General features: G+C 40.7%; 1 protein-coding gene across 4 annotated transcripts in view; it reads right to left on the bottom strand.

The window, feature by feature from the left end:
* Positions 1-25876, bottom strand: part of LOC307136826 (uncharacterized protein) — a 41870-nt gene extending 15994 nt beyond the window's left edge. For 2 of the 4 annotated variants that reach the window (XR_013817836.1, XM_079834137.1), the window contains exons 1-2: positions 25769-25873; positions 25193-25296 (exon numbers count right to left, since the gene is read on the bottom strand). Coding sequence is in view for 3 of the 4 variants with exons in the window: in XM_079834137.1 (XP_079690263.1) it covers positions 25193-25250 (58 nt within the window). In the remaining variant the exon portion in view is untranslated. Of the gene's footprint in view, positions 1-8652; positions 11617-11717; positions 11838-25192; positions 25297-25768 lie in introns of those variants that run through there. The other 2 variants (XM_079834135.1, XM_079834136.1) reach the window with 2 other exon arrangements.
* Between the last annotated feature and the right edge of the window lie 1879 nt (positions 25877-27755).

Genomic DNA, 27755 nt, shown 5'->3' with positions numbered 1-27755 from the left:
CTACTATAGTTGCAGCTTGAAGTCGCGCTGGTATTAAAAAATATTTTGAAGGTATTAAAAAAGGTAGTAAAAGGTATTAAATTCAACTTAAGAAGTTCTGTATATACCCTGATAGTGTATGGAATGCTTTTTAAAGAAAATTTGCGGGGGGGGGGAAAGGAAAATGTTTAGATGAAGTAATGGAGATGGTGTGAACATGGCCTTTACATGTTCCAGCGTGAGCTGGAGGGAGGTGTCTTCCGTCAGCAGCTTGCTTTCTGATTGGGTATTGTTGCGTTTCACATGATAATCTCCAGAGCGCGCAGGCTTGTCCTCGGGATAGAGATATATAATATAAGTATAACTATGAATAATAATAATATAACAAGTATAACTATGAATAACTGCTGTTGCACAAGTTGTTACCTCATCTGTCCATGAACAAATTTAGATGAGATAAACCATTTCTCACACATTTTCCCTCTGTTTTGTTTCAGATCAGCCATCAGTAGTTTACCAGTAGGGAGGCCAGCCAAGACCAACTGGGGTATTTTGTTCATACTTTTTGTTGCCATATCGTCATGATCTCTGCTTTGATTTGTTGTAATGAATTCAGTTCTCTATTTTTTTTTTGTTTTTTGTAATTGATTGTGACGGTGAATAAAAAATATACTGATGTACATGGACTCAAGTCTCTTATTTGGAATTTATTAAATGTATTATTTATTTTCTTGCATTCATGTAAAATATTCAAAATAAAGTAATAACATATTAACATATGCATATTTTGTAAAATAAAAAGTAAAATAAATTACAGTAAAATTACTGTAAAAAATTATTATACTGTAAAAATAAATTGCGGTAAGGGCATCATACTGTAAAATGAAATTGCGGTAAGGGCATCATACTGTAAAATTAAATTACGGTAAGGGCATCATACTGTAAAACACATTTACAGGTAAGCTACTGTAAAGGGGCAATTACAGTAACTTACTGGCAATAGTGCTGCCAGTAAGTTACCGCAAAAATACAATAAAATGTCTAACAGTGTGTCTATTCATATTTCAAATTGATATTGGAAAAATACTATACGAAGCATAACATTTAAGAAGCCAAATGGTATTGTTAAAGTATATAGAAATAATTTTTCAGAATTTGTTTTATTTCCGTTTAATACAACGTAATGTTAATCATTTGTTTATTGTTTTATTGATAGCAGCAGAGCTAGAGAGAACTGCTGGCAATGGAACTGAAGCTACTTTACTCACTACTCACTACTCTCTCTCTCTCTCTCTCTCTCTCTCTCTTCCACGGCTCTGTGCAGGACAATAAATATTGATCATCCACATTCTGAGTTGCGTGCTTTTGAAGGGTGAGACAAACTGGGCCAGAGCGAAACCAAATGGTCACATATTACTTGTCCAGACTTGGAAATCACTAAAATCAAATTCAATATTTGATTTTTCGAAGAATCCTATCTGGAGTGTGTTTGCTTCTCAAGCCACCAGTGGCGCTCACACGGACATTGACTCCTACACCTCCTCTGTATTGGATCATATCAATACCACCATTGACAGTGTTACAACCCAGAAACAGATCACCACATACCCAAATCAGAAGCCATGGATGAACAGGGAAGTGCGACTCCTGTTGAAGTCATGCAATACTGCCTTCAGATCAGGAGATGCACAAGCCTACAGTACATCCAGAGCAAACCTGAAGAGAGGCATCAAACAGGCCAAGCACTGCTATAAGCTAAAGATAGAGGGTCACTTTTCCAACTCTGACCCTCGACGCATGTGGCAGGGCATTCAGGCCATCAGTGACTACAAACCCACCCACTCCACCCCCGCAGCCACGGATGTCAACTTCCTGAATGAGCTTAATTACTTTTATGCTCGCTTTGAAAGAGACAACAGAGAAACTGGAGCTACACCAAGCTCAAACCCTCAGCTGACCACCCACCAATCACACTCTCCTCCACAGATGTCTGCAAGGCACTGAGCCGGATCAGCGCACACAAGGCTGCTGGACCAGACAACATCCCTGGTCGTGTTCTCAGGGCATGTGCGGAGCAGCTCGCTGGGGTTTTTACAGACATTTTCAACCTGTCTCTTGCCCAAGCAGCTGTACCATCATGCTTTAAACGCACTTCCATTGTGCCAGTGCCAAAACATTCTAGCCCCAGGTGCCCTAATGACTACCGCCCTGTAGCACTCACACCCATCGTCATGAAGTGCTTTGAGCGGCTGGTCCTGGAACACCTAAAAGACTCTCTACCATCCACATTGGACTCACACCAGTTTGCCTACCGCAGCAATGGGAGCACAGAGGATGCAGTTTCCATGGCACTGCACTCTGTGCTCACTCACCTGTACAATAAGAACACTTACGCACGCATGCTGTTTGTTGACTTCAGCTCAGCATTCAACACGGTCATCCCAACCAAGTTAATAGCCAAACTTGGAGACCTGGGAATCAACAACTCAATGTTTAACTGGATTTTGGACTTCCTAACTGACAGACCCCAGAATGTTCGATCAGGATCCACCTGCTTCACATCCATCACTCTTAACACTGGTGTACCACAGGGCTGTGTGCTAAGCCCGTTTCTCTACTCCCTCTTCACCTCCGACTGCAAGCCTGTGTATGGATCTAATTCCATCGTCAAGTTTGTGGATGACACTACGGTGATTGGTCTCATCAGCAACAACGATGAGACTGCCTATAGGGAGGAGATCCAGCACCTGGCCACATGGTGCACAGAAAAAAACCTGCTCCTCAACACCACCAAAACGAGCTCATCATGGACTTCAGGAAGGAGTCAAGAGGCACACACGACACCATCCACATCAATGGAATGGCTGTTGAATGTGTCTCCAGTTTCAAGTTCCTGGGGATCCACATCTCGGCGGACATGTCGTGGACGACCAACACCTCCAGCCTGGTCAAGAAGGCTCACCAGCGCCTCTTCTTCCTGAGGACACTGAGGAAGAATCAGCTCTCCTCGGCTATCCTGGTGAACTTCTATCGCTGCGCAATAGAAAGCATCCTGACCAACTGTGTGGCAGTGTGGTATGGGAGCTGCTCTGTTGCGGAGCGCAAGGCACTGCAGCGGGTGGTGAAAACTGCCCAGCGCATCACAGGGACTCCACTGCCTGCCATCGAACACATCCAGAGGAAACGCTGTCTGCATCGAGCTCGCAGCATCCTCAAGGACTCCTCGCACCCAGCCCACAGACTGTTTTCTCTCCTGCCCTCCAGCAGGGGTTTCAGGTGCCTCTGGACCAGGACCAGCAGACTAAAGAACAGTTTTTTCCCCAGAGCTGTCTCTTTACTGAACTCAAACCCCCACTGATCCACTTCCCTTATATACTGATAACTCTCCTCTCCCCCCTCACATCCGCCTTCACTTTGTTATTTGCACTACCGACTGTTTATACAGTAACAACTGTTTACTTATGTATCTTGCACTACCATACCTTAATTGGATTATGTTCATTTGCACTGCCGACTGTTATTTAAAGTACCTACTGTTTACATTTGCATTTTGCACTGTACTTCTAACTGTAATATGCAATCACTTTCCACTGCACTTTTACACTTTCTCGGATAGCTTCTGTCCATAATTTATTGCACTACCTTAATCCACTGCCATATTCCTCATTTTAGTCTAACATATCATTCTATACCTCTATCTGTAAAATTCTGTTTATAGTAATAGCCATCTGTATATTATATTATATTCATAGTACATACTCACCTTTAAATTCTGTTTATAGTAATAGCCATCTGTATATTTATTAACTGTACATATTCACGTGTAAATTATGTTTATAGTAATAACCATCTCTCTTTATATATATATATATATATATATATATATATATATATATATATATATATATATATATATATATATATATATATATATATATATATATATATATATATATATATATATATTCAGTACATATCCATGTCCTGCACTTATGCAACCGTTGTATATCCTGCACTTGCTGCTATTGCACTTCTGGTTAGACCTAAACTGCATTTCGTTGCCTTGTACTTGTGTAATGACAATAAAGTTGAATCTAATCTAATCTAATCTAATATTGTCCATATTGAGTAGAAACCATGACAATATCAAACTATATTATGGATGTAAGTTATGGATCTGGGGGCACATTACGGACACATCTTAACTTTAGAATCCTATCTTTTTGGTAACCATGGCAATTTCAGTTAGGACTGCATTTAGGACAAACACCATTACAGAATGACATTTCTTAAGTGCATAATCTTATTTTAACTATGATTAGGAAACAGGTATTACAGAAGCATCCTAACTCTACAAAAAATCCTAAAAGCTGTCTTAACTTTAGGACAATCCCACTGGTGTCCTAACTTCAAACCGTTTTAAAATCCAACTGAAAGAAATTACAGTACAAAAGACTGGAGACTTTCGGAGGACCCAGAGGATGTGCTGTGCTTTGATGATAAAACACTTGTAAATAATTTCAGACTCCCACGACACATGATTTTGCAGTTATTTGACGAATTGCGACCAACATTACAGAGGCCAACAAGCCGTCACAGAGCATTACCGGTCGTTCTTCACGAGACTAACGCCTTGCGCTTTTTTGCAAAAGGCAATTTTCAAAGTGAGGTCGCTTCTATAGCAAAAATGTCACAACCTGGCATATTTAATAATCTTATAGAAGTTGCCCAGGCACTCAGTGCTTTAGCGCCTACCAACATTTGGTTTCCAAGGGGAGAGGAGCTGTCGATCATCAAAACTGACTTTTTCCGGGCAAGTAGGATGCCGGCGGGAGTAGGACTAGTGGATGGCTCATTGTTTCCGATGAAGGCCTCTAGTGGAGAGAATGAGGTGGCGTATGTGTGCCGAAAAGGGTATCATGCTCTCAATGTCCAGCCCATAGGAGATCACAATATGATTATAAGAAATTTGGTGGCAAAGTGGCCTGGGTCAACACACGATGCCATCATTTTTAATACAAGGTAGGTTAGGGTTTGGTTAAATTTCATTACATTAATATAAATAGTATAATATAACCATTAATTTAGTGATGCCATAGTCACAAATTCCTTGCCAATTTAAACAAATAAACACTGGGGTTTACATTTAATCTTTTTTTTTAATCAACTCATAACTAAACTAATTACAATTATTGAAATAGTTATATGTAAACATTTTGTTTTTAGTTGTTCCTGACAATATACTCATCTGATAAACTTATGTCAACTGCATAGTCCTTAATACAAAAGCCTTTATTGCAGTGACATCAATGCATATCTGGAGGAAAGTGGACAAAATGGTTGGCTGCTAGGTGATTCAGGATATCCTTTAAAGCCATTCCTGATGACTCCTGTGATCAATGAGCAAACACCAGCGGAAATGCGGTATGACATACAGATGTAGATCTTTAATCTAATATATAGTGTCCTATACTACACTGTACAGCAATAATAATGTAATAGGTAAGCAGTGTTGCCTGTTATATTATATTTTGTTTACAACACGGATATAACCAGGCACATAAAAGATGCAGGAGCGTCGAGCAGATATTCCAAAGGAAAAATATTTAACCCCTATATGCTGTTGGGTACTGGGGCGACCACATTTTTGCATTTGCTGATATAATAATTATAATAATTTGTAACTTTTAGATGAAGATGTCATGTAAAGTGTCATGACACTGGAGGTTGTCTTGCACAACATGCAGACTTGCAGAAGAGGATGAAGCAAGACCTCAACCAGATGGACAAAACCCAGGGCTCTACATAAGCAATCAGCTTATTCAAATAATTTTTTTTTTTGCAAATTAGACGTAGGTGTAGAATGCCCCAAAATAACTTCTTTAATTTATATAAATTTGATTAGTTCAATGAACATTGCAGAGCACAATGACAATAAAAATGGCATTAAATAACTTTTTGAATTATGCATTTTATTTAGTTAAAACATTGCGGTGCATAAAAAAAAGAAAATGGGTGACATCAATCAAGAAAAAAAGCTTTACAAAGCTGTGACCTTTCCAGCTGAAGTTTTTCTTTCTCTTACTCCAACCTCTTCTTCTCAATGGCCACTCGCTCTCTGAACAACTCAAGTTTCTCCCTCTCTATCTCTAGCAACTGTGTTGCATGGCTCAAAGATGCGACTTTCTGTCTTTTTGCTGTAAAACAACGTAAGCTAAATTGCATGCACAGAATTCAACATAGAGACAATGGCCCTCATTTATCAGTCTTGTGTAGAAACGGGCGTATATATTGGCGTAAGATTATGCTTACACTCCTCTCACCGCCTGATTTATGAAGCTGTGCGCACCTCGATAAATAGTTTGATAAATGATAAATGCCGCGGCTGAAAACGATCGTCATTAGAATAACACGCCCCTAAATATTCAAGTCTCCGCCTCCCCCACGCCCTCATTTTACGCCATGGACACTCGGAAGACGGCAAAGAAGTGAAACTTCTCTGACGTGGAGATCGAGACCATCACCGGGGAAGTGGAAAAAAAAACAAAATTGTTTTATTTGGGAGTTTAAAGAGTGGGATTAAAGGCGCCCACAAAAGGGTGTACGGTGGAAATCCAGTTTAAATAGCTGTTTGGATGAGAATTACCTATCACAACATCATTATTATTGAAATAATTAGCACTTAATTTCGTATCACGTCACATGTATTGGGGTGTACAATAGTGATGATGATGTGATGTGGAGTACCATTCATTCACATTAATAATTGCATGACAATTTGTAAGATTCTTATTATTATTATGATTTGTATTATTAATGACGCTTATTGTTATTTAGAAGAATGTCGTTATTATTATTAATTATTTTATTATTATTTAAAAGAAGAAGAATGTCATTTTTATTATTTTGTCAGTCTGAATTATTTTCAGTCCCAGTCCCTGAAACGTCAGGTAAAGCGCACAGGCTCACAACTGGAGGAATACATATGCCTGCAAATCAAATGCTTTGGTAAAGTCACACAAATTAAACATTGAAGTCCATGTTGCACAAAAATAAACACTGAAGTTTATAATTACTATATCCCTATTCGCACGGGATTAGTAGCCTATGTGGGGACCTCTGGTGATTTGTAATAATTGCAGAGAATGTCTGTGATATGTAAAGTAAAAATTCCCCCGCAAATGACCTACCATATTTCGCCAAACACCGGTCCTGTGATAACATTAGTCCCGTGCGAATCGGCATCTCTGTGATTTGGCCGGGATTAGGCGGATCGTATATAATTTTTGCAAGGTTTTTGTTTCCTGTGCGCATTTCTATCTTTATCTTTCACGAAGAATGGCGCTCGGCTGCATATAATGCACACCGTTATGAATTCCCGTGCGGCCGCGCAGATTATACTTTCACTTTAGAATGAGCACCAATTTGGGAGTAAATTGCTTGAATGGTGTGTTTAATATTATTCTTAATGAAAAACACAAAAACAGAATAGTATAATAACAACTCGCTTAAATGGGCACTTTTACATTTAGCTTTGAAACTGAATCTTCCGTCGTATATTGTTATTGCTCAGTTACGTTTTTAATTGCGCCTGTTCTCTAACTGAACGAAATTATTTGTATTACTATAAAACAATCAAAATGATATCGATACGACTGTTTATAATTTCATACAGCTATATCTATAACGAAAAAACATTTTCAAGTCTTTACATCATATCCGGGAGATAAGTCAGTAAATTCGAGTAAAATCACAGCTTATCCCGTGCGAATGCGCCACGCAAAACTCAGATGTGGGGGAGTCATTTCTAAATCACACGAGGTCCCCAGATAATAGCCTACTTCCCGTGCAAATAGAGCTTTAGTTGTTGTTGTTGTTTTACAGTGGGTCATAATATAGCATATCTTTGTCAGTGCGTTTTCTGGTGTTAGGAATTGTTTATCTGCGCATTTTCGCACTAACTCAAAACGTGCGTACACCACCTCCTGAGCTGGCGTAGGATTTGAGCGTGCTGTACGCCAATGTCCATATTGATAAATCTCAAAGTCACCGTGGTTTTGGGTGTACGGTGGAAATTTGATAAATGAGGGCCAATGTGAGAATTAATGCATAACATCGTACATGGGGGTAACTGACGAGGCACTGATGAGATATGACAGCTGTATTGTTGACATTTCATGCTGCGCCATCTCCAGTCTTACCTCATAACCACCAGGGATGCCTGGGTCAATAACCAAATTATAGCTTCATATTAGCATTTCATAATAACCTCTTAACCAGTGCCCCTATTTTTGAGAATTTTCTGAAAACGATATACCCAAATAAAAATGTCTTCAGCTCTTAAACCCTATGGTCTATATTCATAAATATGGTCTTGTTTTAAACTAGACACTTGAAATTTTGTTACCCAAGAGTCATAATTACTAGCCTGACGTTGTCATACTCTATTCTAGTCAGAATATGAGTCTGATTCTGCTCCGTTGGGCTGTGATTATGGGCCGTGTTTCAACCGAACCAGGAAAGACCTCAATTGGATAGACCTACAACCAATCAGAGCAACGGAGCGACGCATAACGTTAGTTGTCAAATGTCAACAGAACTCAACTGCACACAGCAGGGTTGCCAACTTTTAAGATCAGGTTGGAATGAGATTTTCTTTTCTTTTTTTTGTTTATGGGGGGGGGGGGGGGGGGGTGTTCCGGGGCTGACGGTATATGACGGTATATCGATTTCAGTATCAATTCATAGCCTACTGTACATAAGGAAATAAGGATATGTACGTTATTAACATTTTAAGATTTCACATTTAAAGAAATCTAGTGTTTGATCATATCTAAACATTTATTAAAATGCAAAACTGCAATTCTTTTTTGAGCAACTAGATTTTGATACATGTATATTGATTAAAGAGTCATAAAGGCACCAGTGGGTACATTACAAATGGAAATTATTATTTTTCGAGCCACAAAATGACTCTAATTTGCCTCTTTGAATAAGAATTCTCTCATTTAACCTTAATTACTATACTAATTGTAATATAAATAATAAAAATATTAGAAGAAACATTTTTTAAGTGGTCATTAATGGACCATAATTATTGCACAAACAGTATTTAGTACCAATATATCTCAAAATATTCAATAAATATTATTGAACTAAAATATAGAACATTTATTCAATTGAAAAATAGTTAAGGTGTACAGTCACATTTGACCATCAATTTGTATGAGTGTGACCAATTAGTAAGGAATACCTGAGGGCTAAATACAATAATAAACATTAACATTAATGTTAACATTGTTGCATCTCCATCACTCTCCATTAAAAAAACGATCCTGTATGGTTGACGTAATAATCAATGCACACTATGCTGTACTGTTTACCAAAACTTGCTGCAAACACAGTGTAAAGTGGAGCTGTTGTGTATCAAGCCATTCAAATGCATTGACACAGCGCTAGAAGTATTGAGCTCCGTGAAGCACGTGACCGCGAGCGCCCACCGGGAGATGAGAGAACATGTCGTAACTCCGTTTTTCAACACTCTGGCTTTAACTGTTATGCCATATTAGCGCCAAAACGCTATTTATTGTTTGAATTTCGCATTAAAACATTAAAAAATGTAAAAGCTTAGACTTTGTTTAATATCAAAAGCAGGTTTGGCAATTTGGCGTGAGATTAAGTTGGGCAGCGTGAGAGCGTGAGACAGAGCCTGAAAGAGAGTGAGAGCTGGCAACCCTGACACTGTGTTGTTAAGTCCGCGGGCTGTTTTTCCATGTCCTCGGATTGAAGCGACACCATTTTTTCCTGGAGAATCCCCTATATTCTGCAATAAACTGCTAATTATAATGGATATACAGTTACTGAAAAACTAAAGCAACTATTTACAGAATTTACAAAGTGTAAAAAAATTATTTAGTTGATAAAAACAGTCATAGAGTCTGCGCGCTCCTAACCAATGTGTGCGCAAACTGAGAAGCGCCTGCTGGTTTGTGAATGTGAATGAAGACGCAAGCACAAGTAGTTTTTGTTGACAAAAAAAAAAATGCGCAAGATGATTGGTTTTGATTGGTTACTATGTCCATCCATCAAAACTTTGCTGTCAAGGCATTGACTGACTTTATCCAACTAAAACCATGGGTGCAATAATTGACAGCTTGCAGAGCCTGTAAAGTGCTTCCTGGATATACTGCGTCACAGTAAAGCCTGTGATTGAAGGAGAGAGACGAGGGAGGGCTTAATAATACTGGAAGATTCTAAGCTTGCATGGGATATCGCCAGAAACGGATTAGATTAAATATTTAATTGAAAATGAACATGATTGATTACTCCAACTCAAAAAACAAAGGAGGATTTTTTGTTTTTTTTCCCTATTTTTTTCCGTTGTTTTGGATTAAAAAGTGGGATGCATTTTGAAGAGTGGACCCTTACACTGACATGTATGCTTATGTTTATTGGTTTCGTCCGATGTGATCTGAACGACAGGAGATGAAAGATGAGTACTGCGTTTGTTATGCTAATGTTTAAATGGCCGGTCCTTTAGCATTTCATTTAACCCTTTCCTCTCTGGTGTATTTATTGCAAAAACAAGTTCAGAACATGAATTTTGAGTGTTTAAGCTTTAAAATGAGAGCATTTTAAATGCCCTGAACCTTGTTCACGTAGACGCCTCCGAGCAACGCTTTTTCTCATGAGTCCGTAGATTAGAGAACCCGGTGAATCTCTTTCCACATGAACAGCACTGGTGCGGCTTCTCTCCAGTGTGAACTCTCTCATGTTTCTTCAGTTGTCCTGACAGAGTGAAACTCGTCCCACATGAAGAGCACTTGTACGGTTTCTCTCTAGTGTGAATTCTCTGGTGTTTTTTTAAGTTTCCTGATGTACTGAAGGTCTTCTCACAGTCAAAGCATATATAATGTCTCACACCAGCATGAATACTCTCATGCACCTTTAAATATTTCAGTTTTGAAAAACTCTTTCCACAATAAGAACAAATGTGAGGCTTCACACCAGCATGAACTGTAAGGTGTGCTCTTAACTTTGATTCAAAAACAAATGTTTTCTCACACTGAACACAGCTGAATGATTTCTCTCCAGAGTGACAGCGCAGATGATCATCAAGGAAGCTTTTGCGATTGAAACTCTTTCCACACTGAGAGCATGTAAACGGTCTCTCTCCAGTGTGAATTATCACATGTCTGTTAAGGGTTGATTTATCTATAAAACTCTTTCCACACTGAGAGCAGGTGAACGGTTTTTCTCCAGTGTGAACTCTCATGTGTCTGTTGAGGTCTGATTTATTTCTGTATCTCTTTCCACACGGAGAGCATATGAACGGTTTTTCTCCAGTGTGAATTCTCATGTGTCTGTTAAGGGTTGATTTATCTATAAAACTATTTCCACACTGAGAGCAGGTGAACGGTTTTTCTCCAGTGTGAACTCTCATGTGTCTGTTGAGGTCTGATTTATTTCTTAAACTCTTTCCACACTGAGAGCAGGTGAAAAATCCTTTGACTCCAGATTTTCCAGCTCGCTTTTGGGTGAAATTCTTTTCAGTCTGTGAAACTACTGTTTTTCCATCTTCATTTTCCATCTTCTTTTGAAACTGATGCATTTTGTCTTCATTCACTTCCATCATGTCTAAAAAAAAATTAGAAATGAAAAGAAATTCAGGGAGTCCCAAATTATCAAAGTTTTCATCTTAATGTTCCTCATTAAAGAGAATGAAGGAAAACACCAACCTATTTGTTCCTCTGTCTCTTCATCTTTTATTCTGCAGGGTTCTTCCTCAAACTCCATCTTTACAATAGTATGTCTGTAGTTTCTCCTGGAGTAATTCCTCCTGCTTGCTGCTGCTTCTCCTGTGGGAAGATGGGAATATTCCCAACATTTAAACTCTCATGAACGGCTGTGGGAGCAGCTTCACTGACTGAAGGTGTGAATTGTGGTCGCTGTTGCTCATTTAGCAGATGATCATCACACTAAAGCCCAATCCCATTTCTACCCCTTAGCCCTTCTCTTTCCCCTACCCCTTCGTTTTGCGCGTTCATGTGAAGGGGTAGGGGTGTCTCGATTCTCTTTTGGTTGGAGTGGTAGGGGTAAGGGGAAGGGCCAGATAGCCCTTCAAACAAAGATTTTTCAGGACCACACTTCAAACGAAGGGGTATGAGGAGTTTCCCTCCACCGACTCCGTGCTGCTAGAATGTGTGTATGTTGCCACTCGGGATCGATCACTTGCGTGTCGCCTGCCTGCCAGTTTTTCTGTAGCTTGCTGAACACACTATTTGATTGATTTGAACACATATTAATAATGGTTTAAAAAATACATATCTGGTCATCCATCATTACGCAGTCGATATTTACAGCACATATCGTCTGTAAACTCTTGCGTTACCAGGGCAATGACTGACTTGACGTATAACGTATGAACATTATCGCAGCACCACAGTAGATAATGAAACCATATCCGTACCGGCCGGGCTCGGATCAGCACGGAATGGAATGGTTAATAAACAAAGAGAACAGTTTGGCCGGATGGAAAAGCGGCTTCACCAGGCTTGTATCATTCTTTATCATCTTAGGAAACTGGCTCACACGTTTTTGAACTGAAAATGAGCACCGTTTTCCATCCATCCATCCATCTTCTTCCGCTTATCCGGGGCCGGGTCTAAGCAGAGATGCCCAGACTTCCCTCTCCCTAGACACTTCCTCTAGCTCTTCCGGGGGGACACCGAGGCGTTCCAAGGCCAGCCGGGAGACATTGTCCCTCCAGCGTGTCCTTGGTCTTCCCCGGGGCCTCCTCCCGGTTGGACATGCCCGAAACACCTTCCCGGGAAGGCGTTCAGGAGGCATCCGGAACAGATGCCCGAGCCACCTCAGCAGTCCCCTCTCGATGTGGAGGAGCAGCGGCTCTACTCCGAGTTCCTCCCGAGTGACTGAGCTTCTCACCCTATCTCTAAGGGAGCGCCCAGCCACCCTGCGGAGAAAGCTCATTTCGGCCGCCTGTATCCGGGATCTTGTCCTTTCGGTCATGACCCAAAGCTCATGACCATAGGTGAGAGTAGGAACGTAGATTGACCGGTAAATCGAGAGCTTCGCCTTACGGCTTAGCTCTTTCTTCACCACGACAGACCGGTACATCGACCGCATTACTGCAGAAGCTGCACCTATCCGTCTGTCAATCTCCCGTTCCATCCTCCCCTCACTCGTGAACAAGACCCCTAGATACTTGAACTCCTCCACTTGAGGCAGGAACTCTCCACCAACCTGAAGTAGGCAAGCCACCCTTTTCCGACTGAGGACCATGGCCTCGGATTTGGAGGTGCTGATCCCCATCCCAGCCGCTTCACACTCGGCTGCAAACCGTCCCAGTGCATGCTGAAGGTCCTGGTTAGAAGGGGCCAACACGACAACGTCATCCGCAAAGAGCAGAGACGAAACCGTGTGGTCCCCAAACCTGACACCCTCCGGCCCTTGGCTGCGCCTAGAAATTCTGTCCATAAAAATTATGAACAGAACCGGCGACAAAGGGCAGCCCTGCCGGAGTCCAACATGCACCGGGAACAAGTCTGACTTACTGCCGGCAATGCGGACCAAACTCCTGCTTCGGTCATACAGGGACCGGACAGCCCTCAGCAAAGGACCCCGGACCCCATATTCCCCCAGCACCCTCCACAGGACGCCGCGAGGGACACAGTCGAATGCCTTCTCCAAATCCACAAAACAAATGTGGACTGGTTGGGCAAACTCCCATGAACCCTCCAGCACCCTGTAGAGGGTATAGAGCTGGTCCAGTGTTCCACGACCAGAACGAAAACCACACTGTTCCTCCTGAATCCGAGGTTCAACTATCGGCCGAATTCTCCTCTCCAGTACCCTGGCATAGACTTTCCCGGGGAGGCTGAGAAGTGTGATCCCCCTATAGTTGGAATACACCCTCCGGTCCCCCTTTTTAAAAAGAGGAACCACCACCCCGGTCTGCCATCCCAGAGGCACTGTCCCCGACCGCCACGCGATGCTGCAGAGGCGTGTCAGCCAAGACAGCCCCACAACATCCAGAGACTTGAGGTACCCAGGGCGGATCTCATCCACCCCTGGTGCCTTGCCACCGAGGAGTTTCTTGACCACCTCGGTGACTTCAGCTTGGGTGATGGACGAGTCCTCCTCTGAGCCCCCAGCCTCTGCTTCCTCAATGGAAGACCTGACGGCGGGATTGAGGAGATCCTCGAAGTATTCCTTCCACCGTCCGACAACATCCCCAGTCGAGGTCAACAGCCGCCCATCACCACTGTAAACAGCGTTGGTAGGGCACTGCTTCCCCCTCCTGAGGCGCCGGACGGTTTGCCAGAATCTCTTCGAGGCCAGCCGATAGTCCTTTTACATGGCCTCACCGAACTCCTCCCAGGCCCGAGTTTTTGCCTCCACAACCACCCGGGCTGCAGTCCGTTTAGCCTGCCGGTACCTGTCAGCTGCCTCAGGAGTCCCACAAGCCAGCCACGCCCGATAGGACTCCTTCTTCAGCTTGACGGCATCCCTTACTTCCGGTGTCCACCACCGGGTTCGGGGATTGCCGCCTCAAACAGGCACCGGAGACCTTGCGTCCACAGCTCCGAGCAGCTGCTTTGACAATGGAGGTGGAGAACATGGTCCACTCGGACTCAATATCTCCAGCCTCCCTCGGGATCCGGTCGAAGCTCTGCCGGAGGCAGGAGTTGAAGATCTCTCTGACAGGAGACTCGGCCAAACGTTCCCAGCAGACCCTCACAGTACGGAATATTAGTGGAGCGCCGTTTTATTAAGCCCAAATACAGCGCAAAACTCTGTTGGGAGTGAGTAATTTGTTAAACGTGCTCGTGCCTAATATAGCCTACGCACTTAATTTTGCTGTTTATAATGGTTAAATGTCACAGGACAATAATAAAATGAACGGGGTATGATGACGTGTAATGGTATAGTAGTGTTGTCCCATTTCTTAGTGGAATATTTTCACCCCTACACCTTGGCACTCTGTTTCAAGGGGCAAGGGGAACGCGTAGGGGTAGGGGAAGGCAAAGGTGTATAAAATAGAATTGGGATTGGGCCTTACAATCCAAAACCAAACCCTAACCGTAACTCTATAGAAAGTACACATTACTCAGTACTTATTTGAGGAAGTACAAAGTAACTGTCACCTTAAAATAAGTGTAACCTATTTTTTATCTTTTTACTTTTGGAGCGCAGCTGGAAAAAAACAAAACTGGAGGTTTTATATATTTCGTGGAAAGAGAGCATGATTGCAGTAAAAAACTGCTAGATCTGCTTATTTCTCGACTCTCTTAGAAGAAAACAAACACAACCCTAGGTATTTATTCGATACAGTGGCTAAATTAACCAAAAATAAAGCTTCAACTTCTGATGTTTGCAAACAGCACAGCAGTAATGACTTCATAAACTTATTTACGTGCAAGATTGATAATATTAGGAACAAAAATTATAACCATGCAGCCGTCTACTACAGTATCACATCAGACAGTGCATTGTAGTGTCACTGAGGAAAAATTACATTTATATTTAGTCATTTAGCAGACGCTTTTATCCAAAGCGTCTTACAAATGAGAGCAATAGAGCAACTAGAACAGTCAAGGGCAACAATATGCAAGTGCTGTAACAAGTCTCAGTTAATCTAGCACAGAACACAATTTTTTTTTTTTATAAATTAGACAGACAGAAAATGAATAGAATGATAAGTGCTATTCTTGATTGGTCAGGTGCTGCTTGAAGAGATGTGTCTTTAGATGTTTTTTTGAAAACTTAAATTACATTCGTTCACTGCTATAGGAGAGGAAGAATTGGCTAAACTTGTAAATCTTTTGTCCTGTTTCATCCAGACCAGCCCGCATCACCCCCTCTGCCCCCTGGCTGTCTGATGTTCTCCATGAGCATCGCTCTGGACTCAGGGCGGCAGAGAGAAAGTGGCGCAAATCTAAAAACTCTACTGACCTTACCCTGTATCAGTCTCTTCTCGCTTCTTTCTCTGCAAGTGTCTCCACTGCTAAAACTTCATACTATCAACACAAAAAGAACAAATGTGAGGCTTCACACCAGTATCAACTTTAAGGTGTCTTCTTAACTTCAAAAACAAATGTTTTCTCACAATGATTACAGCTGAATGATCTCACTCCAGAGTGACAGCGCAGATGATCATCAAGGAAGCTTTTGCGATTGAAACTCTTTCCACACTGAGAGCATGTAAACGTTTTTTTTCTCCAGTGTGAATTCTCATGTGTCTGTTTAGGGTTGATTTATCTATGAAACTCTTCCACACTGAGAGCATGTGAATGTTTTTCCTCCAGTGGGAACACTCACTCACATTATCAACACCTCTCTTCTAGGGTTGGGCGATGTCCCCTAAATTGGCAGTTGACGATGTTTACAGTAAAACATCGTGATGGTCGATGATATCGTCGTTTTAGTTTTTTTTGGGGGGGGGTTAGGTAAATAGGTAAATAATATACTATCTTTACATAAATAGCTACTATTCTCTTAAAACTATAATTTCGTTATTTTTACTAACCCAAATAATGACTCATCCGCTAGTTTGCACGTGAGGGGAAAAAAATGGGTTCCTTCCACTTAAGAGTTGAGCTCTTTTTATTTTAATATATCTCTTTACATAAATACTATTTTCTACTTTAAAAAAAAATTACTTCGTTATTTTACTAACCCAGTGTTTTGTATGTGAACGTTGTTTCACGTGAATATTACCACAGGAGTGAAGCACAAAGCTTAGCCTAGAAAGGAAATAATGGTCAGAGAGCACTTTTTCATTCTGTTTTGCGATCTGGATCTGGATCTGGTCACTTGACTTTCCGTGAATTTTAACAATAGGCCTAGTCCATTTTATCCCAATGGACATGGACATCTCATTTCTTTTCCCAAATCTTTACTCGCGTCGCACCCATGTTCACAGGGGATTATAAACGTTTCTTCCTTTCGTTTGCTTATAATTAAGTATGTTATAACTATTCACATCCTTTACTGTGGTAAAGTATAAAAAACACTGTAGGACGAATACCTTATTACTTCAAATTTTATTTAACACAGTTTGTTATTAAACTTGGTAAGGCGCGTCAAGTTTGGTTTATTTGAATAGCGCATTTCACACACACACACACACACACACACACACACACACACACACACACACACACACACACACACACACACACACACACACAGCGCGCGCGCCGGTGATTTTAGTTTCGTTTTCTCTGGCAGTGAATAATCAAAGATTGCCTAAATGTCTTGACCCCGTGGAAGATAAAATTCGCTCTTCAGACCTTTTACAACAAGTGTTGCTTTGCAACATCAGTAGAACACATGAAGATGAAGATATTCGAGAAGGTCTATCCAGCTTGTGTCCCGCATTCCTCTCAAAGCGCAGAGCGGTATATGACGCATCTTTGCGGGGAAATGGTATGAATCAAATATTTTTCTAACTAATTAATTTTCTTATATTCTTGAGGTTACCATTATTTACTGAAAATCATTTAAATGTTTTATAGGCTGTGTTGTTTCACTGACGGAAGTGCTTAAATAAACACGCATGCTTATGGATGTTTCAGCCTCAAATAATTTCAAAATGTAGGCTATATATATCTGGCATAGACTACAGTATTTAAAATAGCATATATGCATTAGTTACATTCTCAATTTAATTTACAGAGCAATCCCTGCTAAATGTTTAGTTTAACTAATACTATAGAAGAGGATTTGTGTGTGTCGCACTCACAACAGACTCGCAACGGGGGCGTGGCATCACGATGGTGGCGCTCCATCGTGATATCGTCCATCGGCACAACCCTACTTTCTTCACACCGGGACCTTCCCCACAGAATTTAAGCAGGCTCGGATAACCCCATTGCTTAAGAAACCCTCTGCAGACCAGTATCCCTTCTGCCTTTCATTGCAAAGACGCTTGAACGAGTTGTGTTCAATCAACTCACTAAGTTCCTTGAACAGAACAACCTCCAGGACAACAACCAATTCGGCTTCAAAAGCGGCCACTCAACTGAGACCGCCCTGCTCTCGGTTACAGAAGCACTGAGACAGGCAAGAGCAGCTTCCAAATCCACAGTACTGGAGTTCCCCAGGGCTTAGTGCTTGGACCACTTCTCTTTTCCATCTACATGTCATCATTAGGATCGGTCATTCAGAAACATGGCTTTTCCTATCACTGCTATGCTGACGGTGGGGATGGGCATTTTTGTCAATTTCTCATTTCGATCATCGATAGGTCTCAAAAACGAGTACTCGAGTACTCGGGGGCGGGGCATGTGCAGGGGGCGGGGCATGTCCGTCATTGAGATAATGAAAATACTGTTATGAAAATGGTTGTTGACAAATACAAACGTGACATGAAAACAGGTATATGAAAACATGAACATGAATATAAAACTAAAAATAACTGCTAGATTATGATGCATAAATGTCTTTGAAAAAGAAACATCTTTATAAAATGACCGTTTCAAATAACCAAGTCAATAATATCAAGGATTGCCTTTGGGCTCAAACTGTGAAATAACACCACCCTGCAGAGCTTGCTAGCTGGTTAATAAACTCAGCCAAACGCACCCTATATCAATTACGACATAAATCAACACAAAAGGACGTGAATGCGCACGTGAACTTCAGCGTGCTAGATTTTACAGGCTATGGTTTGAAACGGAACATCTTGAATGCGCTCTTCCCTTAACAACGCTGATACACGGACAACGAAAGCACACACAAACAACATTTTATTAACATCGTGTTCTCATTATAATGCTTTGACAGATTGACTCTGCACATCATGCACTTAATTTTATTATTCATGATCGAAGCGTTTACAGACATCACTGCGCGTTTTCGAACTCATAACGAAAAACAACTTTAGATAAACTAGGTCTAGCCTTAAAAAATACGAGAACAGTATAGCACTGCTGCATTACTAATATCAATGATTCTGAGAAAGAAATAGCCTATCTAAAAAGAATATGACTGTCTCTAAACCATCGAGCATGAAATATGCGTTTGAGCTGAAACTGAAGAGAATGAACAACAGCCGGTATAACGGCAGCGCTGCTAGCTTATTAAGCTCAACCAAACGCTTCTTATATTAGATTAATCAGATAGACAACATAAAAGTAATCTTACAACGTGCATCTGCAGAAAAGGACGCGAATGCGCACATGAACTTCACACGCTAGTCTGAGTGTTCTCGCCAGTTTCTCTGTGTATCAGCTGATAAATGGGGAACTAAGCACAGATCATTTACAGCATTCTATTTCCATCGTGTTATCATTATAATGCTATGTAGGCTGTGACAGATTGGCGCTGCACATCTTGCACTAACCATTCAATGATCACAGTGATTCCAGACATCACTGCAGTGCACGCCTCAGTTTCACTTTATTTCGCCACGGTCAGGAGGCATGTTGTATAACGCTGACCAATCAGACCTCAGGTACCGCGCAAAACGACGCAATAACCAATAAAAAAAAGAGACGCGATTTTTCAGGGCGATCATCGTTCTCATGATCGATGATCGCTGTCACGTTCGAGTACTCGATTACTCGACCACTGTTGCCCATCCCTAGCTGACGGCTCTCAACTCTACTTCTCATTTCAACCAGATGATCCTACAATTGGTGTTTGTATCGTTGACTGCCTGACAGACATTTCTGCCTGGATGAAGGAACATCACCTGCTACAAAGACCCAGCACTTCAACATAATCTCTCCATTCAGCCAGGTTCATCAACTCCATAACTCCATCCAGGACAGCCAGGAACCTTGGAGTTGTGATTTATGATCAGCTAAAATTCACTGACCACATTACTGCAACAACCCGGTCCTGCAGATCTGTGCTATACAACATTAGGAAGATTAGACCCTTCCTATCAGAGCAGGCCACACAACTCCTGGTCCAAGCTCTTGTTCTCTCCAGACTGGACTACTGTAATGCTTTTCTAGCGGGCCTTCCAGCATGCACTACCAAACCCTTGCAACTGATCCAGAATGCAGCGGCGAGGGTGGTCTTTAACGAGCCGAAGAGAGTGCAAGTCACGCCTCTCTTCATCAGTTTGCACTGGCTGCCAATAGCTGTTCGAATCAAATTCAAGGCACTGGTGCACGCCTACAAAGCAACCACAGTCTCTGCACCAATATACCTAAACTCGCTTGTTCAGACTTACCCTCCAGAAACTTGCGTTCAGCAAGTGAACGACGCCCCGTGGTGCCATCCCAAAGAGGCATGAAATCACTCACAAGGACCTTTTCCTGGACCGTTCCCACCAGGTGGAATGACCTGCCAATCTTAATTTGCACAGCCGAGTCTGTAGCCATTTTCAAAAAACATCTAAAAAGACACATCTCTTACAGCAGCACCTGAACAATCAAGAATAGCACTTATCATTCTATTCATTTTCTGTTTGTCTATTTATAAAAAAAAAGTTATGTCCTATGTGTTCTATGCTAGATTAACTGAGACCTGTTACACCACTTGCATATTGTTGCCCTTGACTGTTTTAGTTCCTTCTGTTGCTCTTATTTGTAAGTCGCTTTGGATAAAAGCGTCTGCTAAATGACTAAATGTAAATCATCAAAATCAACAACATGTATGCTCGACCCCATACTGACTAAGCTACTAAAAGAGATGCTTCCAGAGGTCATAGATCCTCTTCTTAATATCATTAATTCATCCTTGTCATTAGGATGTGTACCGAAAACTTTTAAGTTGGCTATTATTAAACCACTTATTAAAAAAACGCAACTTAATCCTAAAGAATTTGTCAATTACAGGCCAATCACAAATCTACTCTTTCTGTCAAAAATACTAGAAAAGGCAGTGTCCTCATAACTATGCTCCTTTTTAGAAAGAAATTATATCTGTGAGGATTTCCAGTCAGGATTTAGATCGTATCATAGTACTGAGACTGCTCTCATCACAGTTACAAATGATTTACTCTTATCAGCCGATCGTGGTTGAATCTCTCTATTAGTGTTACTCGATCTTAGCTCTGTATTCGATACTATCAACCACAACATTCTTTTGAATAGACTCAAAAATTATATTGGCATTAGTGGAATTGCATCGGCAGGGTTTAAATCATACTTATCTGACCGTTATCAGTTTGTAGCTGTAAATGAAGAGATGTCACACCGATCACAAGTTCAGTATGGAGTACCGCAAGGCTCAGTGCTAGGACCGTTGCTTTTCACCCTGTACATGCTACCACTGAGAGATATTTTTAGGAAGCATGGCATTTTTTTTTTTTCAATACTCAACTCTATATCTCTTCACAACCTGACGAAACTTACCAATTCACAAGATTAAGGGAATGCATAGCACATTCCAGGGCCCAGTTTATGGACACAGATTCAGCTGTTAATGAACAAATGAACGAACTCTTGACAGTTCAATCTTTTTCCAACATGTTTGGTGCCTATTAGGGGTGTAACGATATTCAAACCAAACGAAAAACCGCGATACACCACCCACGGTTCGAACCGCAAACCTCTCATGTCAAACCGAATGCGCCCCACCCCCATCTGCCCCAGCCCAGCTCTCACTTCACCTTATGCCAAAAAATATTTTTTTCTTCCTTGATATTAGATGAAATAGTAATTAGTACACATTAAGAGCTGTATTTTTACTAAATATTATTATAATATTATTTACTAAGTATTCACTAACTTTTGTCTTCCAAGTGCATGTCACGTGACCTGGGCGATCGCTCAAGTTTCATGGAAGGGCAAAGAGAACCAGTTTCCCCATTTAGCCAGGTGGGCAAAATGGTACCTTGGAGTCCCAGCAACATCATCATTTTCGTAGCTTGTTACAAAATAATAATAAAAAAAATCTCTCTCACCTCAGAAAACCTCTTTCCTGTCAGCTGTTAAACTGCACTCGTAGCGCACACTCTTTAATTACACGTGCACACGCGCCAGCGTGCGCCCTTTCACGGCATATATTATAAGCGCAAGAGAAACTACGAGCATGCAACGTTACGATGTCAATTTGTAATTCATGAAATAAAAGTAAAGTACCAATAAATCACGTAACTGGTTTGACGTGTTAGCTGGGAAGGCATTAGGGCTGTAACGATTTGACCAAAAATAAAAACCTCGATTACGATTAATGAACGATTATTTAGCTTTTTCTTTTTTTTGCTTTTCATTGTTTGCCCTCGTAATGTTTTTGAGTAAGTTCCTGATAAGGTTTGTACTGTAAATATTTCCTACTATTAAAGGTGGAAATTTTTTTTTTCTAATGAAAAACTGCATTTCTTTGTGATTTTAAAACACTTGAAGGAAACAGTTTACTTTCAGCAGTTATTGTCTATGGGGCAGATTTCTGTTTGTTGTACATCAGATACAGATAAATTGACACAGTAGGCCTACATTACATTTATTTGAATGCTTTAATGAGAGCGTGATTGTGTTTGTGAATTACTCTTACTGTCTCTATTCATTATGCAGCTGTGGTTTGTACTTCAAAAGGTATTAAAATATATGCCTATAACGGTTGAGTTTCTAAGCTACTTTAGTGATAAATCACAGGACAGTGTTGACACTGCGTTTCTACGCTCCTCTCTGCGCGCGAGCTTCTGTCTGAGTGTTTGTTTGTAACAATATATCAGGCATTAGTTCAACACAATACACATCTGATTGTCTAAACTCGCTTTAATGTTCAAACTGCCAGGGCTTAAAACATACAAATGACAAGCTTTGTGAGGACGCAGGTGATAGAGGTCTGCCTTCAGGGTGCGCGTGCGTTGTCAGAGACGCGACACGGCTCGGCTCTCTGTCACAGAAAGAAGCTGAGCACTGAACGGATACGTATTGTTGTTTTTGAATAGTGCACAATCGCTTTAAATGTTGAAACTGGCAAGCCTTTAAACGCATTTACTTGACAAACTTTATGAGCACGAAAGTGAAAGCGATCTGGCTTCGGGGCTTGCGCGCGCCGTCTCTCTGTGTGTGTGTGTGTCAGCGCATAGGCTATAAGAACAGCAATTAACTGACCTGTATAAACGGTGTAAAACATGCATTTACTATAGTGAGTCTGGGCATTTATAAACACAGATAACTGCTCCTGCTTCTCTCTGTGTGCCCGCAAACTGCACTTGATGTGACTGACGGGGCGGAGTCACGTGAAAACCGAAATAACCGACATGGGAAAAATACGTCGGTTAGAGGTTCTGAATGTCGGTTTCGGTTATTTTTCGATTAATCGTACAGCCCTACTTTCAATAAACAGGAAACAAATCCTATCCGGTTATGAAGTGTTTTCTGTGTGTTGACAAATCTTTAGCAATTTTCTAACAGACAGGATTCGCACACAATGTGTCTGCTAATGTCCGATTCGCCACCTAATGACTCCTTTGAACCGAATCATTTTAACGACTGGTTAGAACAACTGATCTGTCCAACACTGAACTCACGAATCAGTTTAATCATTTACTCTGAACACATCTGAAATGAGAACACAAGTGTGCTTACCCAATTTAGCAAGAGTGGATAGTAAGAATTAGTTTTAATTATCCACAGTCTTTCAGCTTATTTATGTGGACAATGTGTAGTAAAATAAATAGCCTAAAATCATTTAGTTTAGACTGGAGTGAGGTGAACCCAGAACAAAGTTGTTGTTAGCTAGCTGATAATTTTATGAAATTGTATATGGCAGAAAATTAGGCTATTTGTAAATTTTTTTAATACTATTTTTTAATATTGATTTGATTATATACCAAAACAATTATCAGCAAATAGTGTAAAAATGAGGAACAAAAACAAACATCAAGGAATCAAAATAAGATAAACAAAAGTTACAAACTTTCTTTGAATTTATCTAAAATGTGTTGTCAGTAGTATTGCGCTTGCAGATCACGTGGGTAGTTTTTTTTTTTTTTTTACCGTGCGTGTATGTGTGTGTATGGATGACCATGTCTGTCAGCCACCACCGAAGACCATTTTTGACCCAGGAAAAACCCTGGGCTTCTCATATCACTGCTATGCTGATGACACTCAGCTCTACCTTTCATTCCAACCAGACGACCCCACAGTAGCTGCACGAATCTCCAGCTGTCTGGCTGACATCTCTGCATGGATGAGTAAAAATCACCTACAGCTCAACCTGGCAAAGACTGAGTTCCTCATCTTTCCCGCCAGTCCCACTATGCAACATGACTTCACCATCCAGTTAGGTACATCCCTGATTTCCCCTTCAAAATCAGTCAGAAATCTTGGAGTTACATTTGATGACCAGTTGTCCTTCAGAGAACACATTGCTAAGACCGCTCGCTCGTGCAGGTTTGCGCTCTACAACATCAGGAAGATCAGACCGTTCCTAACAGAACACGCAACACAGCTTCTTGTCCAGGCCCTGGTTATTTCTAGACTTGACTACTGCAATGCCATTCTGGCTGGACTCCCCTCTTGTGCGATCCAAACACTTCGAATGATCCAGAATGCAGCGGCACGTCTGGTCTTCAACGAGCCCAAAAGGACCCACGTCACACCACTCTTCATCTCTCTGCACTGGCTACCACTCGCTGCTCGCATCAAGTTTAAGGCGCTGACGCTTGCCTACAGAGCCACCACACGCTCAGCTCCTGCATACTTTGACTCGATTCTACGCCGTCACACCCCCACCAGAAGCCTTCGTTCAGCTAAGGAGCGAAGGCTTGTGGTACCATCACAGAGAGGCAAAAAATCCCTTTCCAGAACATTTTCATTCAACGTTCCCAGCTGGTGGAACGATCTGCCCACCGCCATCCGAAATGCGGATTCGTTGACAACATTCAAAAGTCAACTAAAAACTCATCTCTTCCATGAGCACTTAACCTCTTAAAAAAAGAAAAAAAAAATCTTTCCTTTCCTCTTTCTCCTCCTCTTTCCCTCCCTACTCTAGCCTGTGCTACACTGAGAAATGTACACGGACCAAGTATTTCAGGCACTTGTTGCGCTCACTCGACTCTTCACGACCAATCGCTTATTGTACCCCCAAGTTGTAAGTCGCTTTGGATAAAAGCGTCTGCTAAATGTAAAATGTAAATGTATCAAATAATTCATTTATATTATTTAAAGACAACGAATATGGGGCAAAAAAATAATCAATAGATTAATCGATCATCAAAATACTTTTTTGTTGAAGTCCTACTTAACCGTCATTAAAGAGAATGAAGGAAAACACCAACCTATGTGTTCCTCTGTCGTTTCATCTTTTATTCTGCAGGGTTCTTCCTCAAACTCCATCTTTACAATAGTATGTCTGTAGTTTCTCCTCCTGCTTCTTCTTCTCCTGTGGGAAGATGGGAATATTCACAGCATTTAAACTCTCATGAACGGCTGTGGGAGCGGCTTCACTGACTGAAGGTGTGAATTGTGGTCGCTGTTGCTCATTTAGCAGATGATCATCACACTCACAATAACTCTCAATTATCCAGCTTTAAGTGTTTTGATCAAACAACAAACAATTCAACTCCTCCAGCTGATTTTTATGTTGCTCTTACATTAGACATGATTTACATGCATTCAAAAACTTTGTATAACTTTTTGTTTGCCAGGTAATTACTCATAATCATCACAACTCATAATCTTCACATTATAATATGAAATCCAGTCAGTACAGTAAAGTTTACGTTTCACGAGTGTAATGAACAACATGAGTCGGTTCATTTCGATTCATTTCTGAGTGATTCACTAAATGAACCGACTCGTTTAGTCGTTTGGATTTAGATTTCTCCTACTAAATGATAAATGAATGTACTCACAGTGCAAAAACATCAGATTCAGAGCAGAATGAACGGCTGTGTTCCACTTGTCATGTTTATGTTCTTCCCTCGCTCACTTCTCTTCTTCTTCTAGACTCGATGTGTGTCGTTGCTTCGCTTGCTCGAGCGCCTCCACTGGCGGAAAACAATCACTATTAAACTAATCTTTATAGATTAGAATGGATAAAACGTCAATCGAGATAAGATCTGTTATCTTGGTTGATAATATACAAACACAATTTATCTCCCCAAACATGTTTAATTTAAAATAATTAAGTATTGATTTAGAAATAACATTATAGGTGACACAGCTGTTTCACCATAATAGATTGTTTTGGATAGATTCAAACTTTTGAGCGTGTTTACCTTCTAGTCTCCTTAAACTGTTGTGTGTTACTGGTGTTGTTCGCTTTAATATAAATCTTGGCTTAATTTTAAAGTTATAGTAAAAGTATTACTTACAGATAAAAATGTGAGAGTTATTAAGAGAATATGAAGTTTTACCTTAAACACCCCAGAACTCTGTCAGAGCAGCTCAACGCAAGTTGTCCGATTTAGATTCAATAAAAATAAAATTACAGTCTGATAAACAGTGAATTATATCAGTTAAAGGTACACAGTGTAGCTTTTGGCACTTAATAAACAAAACTTAATGCGTCTTGCGGAAGAACACTGTAGCCGGAGCTACTTCTCTCTGTTTATGTCTAGACGAGTCACGCAGGTACTCGGTTACTCCGCGGCGGTTGCGTCTCGCTCTCTCTAAAATAGTCTGAATATAAACACTTATTATAGGCGTACCGTAGTGCTTCAGGATAAGACAAAAACACGATTTGGAAGATGGAATCATAATGTACCCGCTCATTATATAAATATTTGTAAGTGTAACCCCCTCTTCCTGGTTTAACTTTTTGTTTCGACCCTCCCGGGAAGGACCACACGGAGACGTAGGCTGAGCTTACTCATTGTGTTTACTGTACTGAAATACATGAAATGACACCAAAAAGACATGATATACAGCTCACCCGGTCACACAAGGTTCTCCTCAACAGCTTAATGTGACTTGCACCAGTTTAACGAAAAATAAACCAAGTTTTCACTTAAGAGCTCAGTTTCTTTTTCTGTTTTCTTCTGAACATAGAAAACATAACATCATAAATACATGAAATGACACCAAAAAGATATGATATACAGCTCATCTGGTCACACAACTGCCAGAAACACATGTGAAAATAAGCAACGAGAAAATACAGAGACAGAAACACAACAAATATTAGGTGCTCCTAATACACTCAACAGTGAGTTAGGTATAAAACATAAATATTTCCTATAACTCAAATATGAAATAAAACATTTTTAAAGGAACAATTTTGACCATCTCTGAAAACAAATGGCAGACTTCAATCATAGTTTACCCTAGTCGCCTATAGGTGTCCCCTTTCTTAGATGCACTTAATACATTCTTTTCATGGAAGTCAATATTTTAGAATTATTATAAGATGAACAAACATTTTGACACAATTCATTACAATTTTCTTTTCCTTGTTAAGTAAGCAGAGCACCAGTTTCAATAAAAGGATATATTTAAGTTTATATAGGCTACTTTTTCACTGCTGTTCTAAAAATGGTTTTCGCCATTCCCTTAAACAAGCTACGCAGCTGCTTGAACGGCTGTGGGAGCGGCTTCACTGACTGAAGGTGTGAATTGTGGTCGCTGTTGCTCATTTAGCAGATGATCATCACACTTACAATCACTCCCAATTATCCAGGTGTAAATGTTTGCTCAAATAGCCGTTTAGAAACAATTTCATGATTTCACGCATTTTTCATAAAAAGTAACTAAAGTAACTAACCCAAAATCAAACCCTAACCGTTACTCTATATCCGAATGTGATTGCCATGTTCAGATGCCTAAACTAACCGAACCAAGGGAGAAAACTCACCAGGTTTGGAAACAAACTAGGACTGCAACTAACGATTATTTTGATCA

Source organism: Gobio gobio (assembly GCF_949357685.1).
Source record: "Gobio gobio genome assembly, chromosome: 14".
In the NCBI taxonomy this organism is placed as follows: Eukaryota; Metazoa; Chordata; class Actinopteri; order Cypriniformes; family Gobionidae; genus Gobio; species Gobio gobio.
The sequence above is the reverse complement of the archived record's forward strand: the minus strand, read 5'-3'. Positions and strand labels throughout refer to the sequence as shown.